The sequence below is a fragment of the Sinocyclocheilus anshuiensis genome, unplaced genomic scaffold, assembly GCF_001515605.1.
Source record: "Sinocyclocheilus anshuiensis isolate Anshui unplaced genomic scaffold, SAMN03320099.WGS_v1.1 scaffold151, whole genome shotgun sequence".
NCBI classification, from domain to species: domain Eukaryota; kingdom Metazoa; phylum Chordata; class Actinopteri; order Cypriniformes; family Cyprinidae; genus Sinocyclocheilus; species Sinocyclocheilus anshuiensis.
The window spans coordinates 926,904-934,396 of NW_015548199.1; the positions used below are offsets into that span (position 1 = coordinate 926,904).

Here is a 7,493-nt window from a genome sequence, read left to right on the forward strand (position 1 = left end):
CACACACACATATATATATATATATATATTAAGATTTTATTTGCAAAAACTGATAACTCCATTTTTTGTTTTGTTTTTCCAACATTTTTTATTATGTTATCATGTTTGTATTGTGTTTTATTGTTTTAATTAGCTGTATTTTTGTTATTTTTTAACCTAATCAAAATAACCCAACTGCAGTTTGATTGAGAATAATTGGAATGCACAATGAAAAAACATGATATTTGAAAATTGTTAAAAACGGAGTTATCTGCTTTTGCAAATGAACTTTTTTTTTTTTTTTTTTTTTTTTTGTCGTTGTTTGAAGTTCCTAGATCCTCCATTGCGAACATGGAATGCTCGGATTGTTTGGAATGCTGATGTATCTTATTTCTAGTTAGATGTGACATTAACCCTGCAACAATAAAGTTCACATTAAACTGTATGGGAAAAATCAGCTGAACTAAATCAAACTAAATTGTAGAGATATATTTAGAGAAACTGTTGTGTTTATCGCTGATTGTTCATGGTCAGCTGGATTTGGTGCAAAGTTGCATGGTGATAGTAAGGTGAATACTTTTGATGTAACTTCAGTTTATGTTGTCTTGCCTATGTTTGCTTTTACTGATGCAAGGCCACCGGTCAGTTTGAAGTCTTATAATAGTGTAATGTGATCACAGATCCAGTTTTCCAGATCCAGTTTTTTTTTCATTCATCTCAACTGTGATGCTCTTCATCTTCTTTTACAGGACACTTCAGACAGTTGGACCCTCTCATGCCAGGACCTACACAGTGGCAGTGTATTTTAAAGGTGAACGGATTGGCTGTGGAAAAGGACCAAGGTACTGATACATCCAGATATTTACCCTCATTGCCAAATCGCTACATATCTGCTCTTATAAACGTCTGTCCCGGTGTCAAAAACAGCTTCCGTATGTCCCACTCTCAGAACTTGCCATGTCCAGTGCTACCTTTATGCCACCTAAAAGCTCTCATGAACATTAATCTACGTTTCTGTCCTGTGACATTTTTATCATCTGCTGGCTTCCTAGTTGTGTAGTGTTGCTCTATGTATCAGACAGCACTTTCTATTCAGTGAGCCTGTATCTGACATCTTGAATTCTGATTTCAGAGTAATTTAATAACTGTATGTTGGTGATATGCCACCTCATGTCAGTTAAATTGTATGATGTGTTTATAATAGTTCTCAGTAGCTCACTAAACCCAGATGTATTTGTGGGAAATTTACCTGTTTTTTAGTTATTCAGTTATTTTAATATTACTTAGCACAACAGTTAAGAGTGTTTTGTTTTCATGTTAACATGTTGAGCTTATGTATTTAGGTAAGTTAATTCATTTAAAAATGTTTGGCCACCCTTGAATTTTAATTTTAAACATGGCCGTTGAGAGAAAGTAGATGAAGAGCCCCGCTGCAGGTTCGATGGGTCATACGTACTGGATTTAATCCTTTCAGTAGAATGATAGGTCCCATTTTTTGAGTTGTTGAACATTTATAACTTTTCATTTTATCCCGACAGTATTCAGCAAGCTGAGATGGGTGCAGCCATGGATGCGTTGGAGAAATGTGAGTGACTTTGTGGCATTTTTAACAAAAAACTGGCAATGGTTTTAGAAGAAACATTTTCACATGTTATGGCAATAAGCAAATTATAATGCTAAAGGTTATGAAAGTCTTGGTTTTCTGTTTTACATGATCTTTCCCTCTGGTCTTCTGCAGATAACTTCCCTCAAATGGCTCATCAGAAACGCTTCATCGAAAGAAAGTACCGACAAGAACTGAAGGAGATGAGAAGAGAGCGAGAGCGACAGGAGAGAGATAGTGATGAAGGGTAGAAAAGCAGAAAGTGAAGGAAAAAGCAGGATGTTACATGAAGTGAGTCACACAACAGCAGACTTAGGAAAGCAATAATCTGTTTGTTGTTGTTTTATATATAAATCTGTGTAAAACTCTGTGTTTGTTAATCCAATTCATACTGTTGGTATGTTTTAAAAAGAGAAAAGTTTTGCGTTAAATAAATCAAACCATCAAAATTTGTTTATTGTGTGCATAATTTGGTCAAACCACAGAGCACATCATAACTTGAAACAGTGATCATAATCTAACCAGATTTTATTTGAAAAATGGCTGTTACATACTAGGGATGTGCGCCACAACCAGTGTTGGGGGTAACGCATTACAAGTAATGCGAGTTATGTAACTTTTTTTTTTTTTAAAGTAACGCATTACTTTTTAATTTAGAAGGAAATACCTGAGTTACTTTTTCAAATAAGTAACGGCAGGTACTTTGTTTCCCATGTATTGACTGACAGCTCTGCTGTCCGCTAGGGGTTGCACCGACTAATCGACTAGTCGACTTCAATGCTCTGCCATGACGCTTTTAGCTTGACGTCGACTAGTCGCTGATCCTATAGAGGGTGCAGCAGGATAATAAATCTTTGAAGGACTTCCACATTTACGCCCCGTTTCCAAACAGTTCAAATGACAAATAAATGCATACTCTGAAAGCGCTCCACAAGACATGTGATTATATTACTGGATGCTCGAAATTGAACGGGAGAATGCACGTTTTAAACGGCTTATTGTACAGGTAAATTAATCGTCGTTCTAATCTAATGCGCTGCTGCACTGTAATTAATCGCCGTTCTAATCTAATGCGCTGCTGCACTGTAACGCACACACATAGGCTACAGACAGTAGCGCGTACATCACGCACACAGAATCATTCAGCGCGGAAATGTATTGTCAACACTGTTGTGTGATTTCTCAATAAAATAGCTTAGAAACTGAATAGTTCTAGCATATATTTCTTAATAACTAAATCCCACAGCTTCACTACTAGTAGAGAGACGCTGCCAGGTAGAATTAATTCACACACGCAATCGCTCTCACTAATGCATTCATATGAATGTAATCTTTACTGTGCTGCTTTATCTGTATCTGATTTAGAATGAGCAGAAATCTGTGAGAAACATAACGACTCAAAGACAAAAGAACTGTTAAAAATGAACGGTTATAGGAGCAATAGCCGTGTGGGCAGCGCTGCGTCATATGCCATAGCTGTGCACAAGGTGTTTGTCACAGCTCCAGACTTATTTGTTCATTAATGACGTCATCAGCGACTAGTCGACTTCGACTCGACTTTCATCACATAAAAGTCGACTTCAAAAAATCAGAAGTCGTTCAAGCCCTACTGTCCGCATGTTGAGAGAAATCGGGAGTAAGTGCAGAGGCGTTGTGTGCGCTGTGCTGTGTGAACATTGTTACTGTAGTTCTAAACTAAATGTCAGTATGCATTTACTCATTTCACCTGCACAAAAACAGATTCAGTGTTCCTCAAAATGAATAAAAACAGTCAAATGCAAACACAGAATATTACACAAACCTGCAATAATTAAATATGTTAAATAAGACAAATATAATTTATGTATTTAATCCAATTTTATTAACCAATGTCTTTGCTACTGACCTTCGATGATCCAATTTAGCCTTACTAATAAGCAAAAATGGCACATTTTTGTTATTGCTGAATAGTATTGAACTTTCTTCTCCTGCGTCATAATATTCATGCAGTTTGTTTGAGTTGTGCCCTCTACTGTACAGATGTGAATTTACATTTCCTTCAGCCTGAGGCTTATTCATTTAACTTTTAGTATAAAAGGGCTTTTACATTTGTAAAAGAATAACTTTTTTATATTAAAACAAACAAGCAAGCCCTGCCCAGATGTAAAAAGTAACGCAACTCATTACTTTCCATAAAAAGTCAATAACATAATTAGTTACTTTTTTAGGGAGTAACGCAATATTGTAATGCATTACTTTTAAAAGTAACTTTCCCCAACACTGGCCACAACTAATTTCATTAACGTTTAAATGGAAATTTTGTAACTGACTAGTTGACTAGTCTAACAATCCCCCAAACAGGCAAAAACATTCTTTATAACGATCCATTTAAAATCGCCTTACATAATTTATGAATCATACAAGATGCTGAAAAATGGAAATGTCATATACATGTGATGTGCTTGCCTTGCATTATGATCATTGTACATTCAATTTCCTCTTCCTCAGTAGGCAGTGCAGGACCAATAAGTACAAACTCAATATTATAAACAGAATTCTTCAAATAAAAGTTAGTTAACATAAGTAAGCACATGTCAATGGTATTATTGTTTTTTTTTTTTTACCATGGCCACTGCTGGTGTGTCTGGGTTTGAACACTCTTTTTAAGTTGGAAAAGGACATGTACACATGACAGACAGCAAAATTAAAAGCTTGATGTGTACTAGTATCTATACATTATTTCAGGGTTTTCTGTACATTGATACAGGAGTTCTTATATTATAGACAGATAGGATGTTCTTCATTAACGGCTCATATTGCTGTTACAATCAAATAATGAAATAATATGAATTCTTAGCATAGTACAAGTCATTTATCTCAGATGATGAATACAAATGGTCAAAGTGTGTGTGTGTTTGCAATTTTGAAAATAGACCAGGATGAAGTATAATTGAGAAGAGACAATCAATGACTATTTCCAGACTGATCAGAAACGCATCTGAATTACTTAAATATCTCATTGACTACGTTTACATGGATGTCAGTAATCTGATTATTTACCTTATTCTGAATAAGAAAATATTATGATTTAAGGTGTTTACATGAGTTGCTTTTAGAATACTCCTTTCATGTTCCCGTTTTACATGTTATAGTACATAGATGGATTAATGGCACACATCATTACGTCCCCACGTGACGCCATCCGACATCCCCTCTGGAATTTCACGTATAAACATATAGTTCGTCTTCGTGATGATGCCATATACAGTTTTGGGTGTTTCATTTTTAGTTTTATGAAAGCTTCAAGTGCAGTTAATTATTTGTACGTGCATACAGATGATGGCGGTGTTGAAGCTCTTTTATTTGCTGTCAAACGGTTGACCACTGCCGTGTGTGTATCCTGTCGCAAAATGCGGCGAAAAGTCCTACACAACGGTAATAATGTGATTAAGGTGTTTACGTGTCTATACTGCACTTCAGTAATGCGACTAAAACTGTATATGGTATCATAACGAAGACGAACTATATGTTTATACATGAAATTCTGGGTTGGACGTCGGATGGCATGGCGTGGGTACGTAATGACGTGTGCCATTATAATCGATCTATGTACAGTCATGGCCAAAAGTTTTGGCAGTGACATACATTTTGTGTTTTGCAAAGTTTTCTGCTTCAGTATTTGTAGATTATGTTTCTATGGTATACTGAAAAACAATTATAAGCATATAAGTTTTAAAGGCTTTTATTGGCAAAAAAATACAATGAGTCAATATTTACAGTGTTGACCCTTGTTCTTCATAACCTCTGCAATTCGCTCTGGCATGCTGGATATTAGCCTCTGGGCCAAATCCTGACTGATGGCGATCCATTCTTGCCTTATCAGTTCTCGGAGTTGATCACAACTTGTGGGCTTCTGCTTGTCCACTCGCCTTTTGAGGACTGACCACAGGTTCTCTATGGGATTGAGATCTGGAGAGTTGCCTGGCCACGGATCCAAAATTTCAATGTAATTATCTTCGAGCCACTTCTTTATCACTCTTGCTTTGTGACATGGTGCTCCATCATGCTGGAAAATGCACGGATCATCACCAAATTGCTCATGGATTGTTGGAAGAAGTCGGTCTTTGCAGGACGTTTTGATACCATTCTTTATTCATGGCAGTGTTTTGGGGCAGAATTATGAGAGAGCCCACTCCAAAGGAAAGCACACTGTATATGCTTTCCTTTGGAGGCATTACCAGGAACCATGACATTAGTTTTCACTATTATCCAGATGGTACTTTATATTTCCCCCAGACTAGACTTGCCAAGTTAGCAGAGTGTATTTGTGATATCAAAGATTGGATGGATAGAAATGAACTTTTATATTCTGAGAAAAACGAGGGCATTAGTTATTGGATCAAAAACCTGAGACAATAGAATATAATCTGTTTTTGGATTGAATTACTGTCATGCTGTCTTCAACATTTAAGCAGCTGGGTGTTATGTTTGATAGCAATCTGTGCTTTGCCAGTCAAATTTCCAGTGTTTGCAGAATAGCCTTTTTTTTTTTTACCTTGCTACTAAGACACTTGTCTCTTCTGATGCTGAAAAACGTATTAATGTGGTCATCCTCCAGACTAGATTACTATAACGTGCTACTGGGAGTCCTTCTGGTTTAAAATGCAGCAGAGAGTGCTTATGAAATGTGATAATACCAGCCAATTTTATCATCTACTTCATTGGCTGTTTGTTAGGAAGCCTCTCGATTGAGATGTTGTAATGTTCCAGTGGAACGTAAACCTATTCAAACTCCACAAGAGGGTGTAAAATCCATTCCAAATTTAAAGAGCTTTATTGCAGTGTTTCTCAAGCCTTCCTGTCCCACAGCGTTTTCTGTCTAAAAAATAATTGGGTAAATAATAATTAATTTATATTAGTAAACATTTTCCAAATAGAACTAAAAATGATTTTATGACATGAATAAAGGTGCCCTACAGAAGATTTATTTTTTATTTTATTTTTTTTTTTCTGGATAAGAGTCTCTAGGCCAGGGGTGGTGAACTCCGGTCCTGGAGAGCCGCAGTCCTGCATAGTTCAGCTCCAACCCTAATTAAAACTCACCTGCCTGTAGTGTCCTAATAACTGTTCAGACCTTGATTAGCTTGTTCAGGTGTGTTTGATTAGGGTTGAAGCAAAACTCTGCAGGGCTGCGGTTCTCCAGGACCGACGTTCGCCACCCCTGGTCTAGGCCATTTAAGACTATCATTTTTTGGGGGGGATGAGTCTATTCTACGATTTCATATGAAATCATACAGAAACATTTTTTTATAGAAAGAGGGAAAAAATCCACACCCAGCCACCAGTGGTGCAAAAGCAGATCGTACGAAAATGTAGGAATGAGATCCTTTTTTTTTTTTGCATTGAAATGGATTAAAACTGCTCAAACCTGTCTTGTTGTTTTACTCCAATTCAATAAGATTATAAAGATGATTTATAATATGAGCTGAGCATGAGTGAAAATGTACAGTGTAGTGATGAAAAATAGTGCACTGAAATTTTTAATCACTGAAGACACGGCATTAAAAGGGGTCATATGATGCGATTTCAAATTTTCCTTTCTCTTTGGAGTGTTACAAGCTCTTGGTGCATAAAGAAGATCTGTAAAGTTGCAAAGACTAAAGTCTCAAATCCAAAGAGATATTCTTTATAAAAGTTAAGAGTCAACCACGCCTACCTAAAACGGCTCATTCTAACACGCCCCCACATGTCTACATCACGATGTGGGAAGATTTCAGACTCAAGCCCGCCGGTCCGCCGCTCACTCTAGGCCGCCGTGTGTGACGCTGTGTGTTTCGTTGTGAAAGCGAAACTACTTTGTTTGGCCTTCCAAAAGAGGACACGACTAAATCAGTGGTTAAGTTTATGGAGGACTGTTTCCTGATCCTGGTAG

At 36.8% G+C, this 7,493-nt stretch overlaps 1 protein-coding gene across 1 annotated transcript in view; it reads left to right on the forward strand.

Moving 5' to 3' along the window:
- drosha (drosha ribonuclease III) overlaps positions 1 to 2,022 on the forward strand; it is a 30,264-nt gene extending 28,242 nt beyond the window's left edge. The window contains exons 29-31 of the mRNA XM_016439923.1: positions 729 to 821; positions 1,518 to 1,564; positions 1,718 to 2,022. Of these exons, the coding sequence (XP_016295409.1) occupies positions 729 to 821; positions 1,518 to 1,564; positions 1,718 to 1,833 (256 nt within the window). The 3' untranslated portion in view covers positions 1,834 to 2,022. The remainder of the gene's footprint in view (positions 1 to 728; positions 822 to 1,517; positions 1,565 to 1,717) is intronic.
- The last annotated feature ends 5,471 nt before the right edge of the window (positions 2,023 to 7,493 follow it).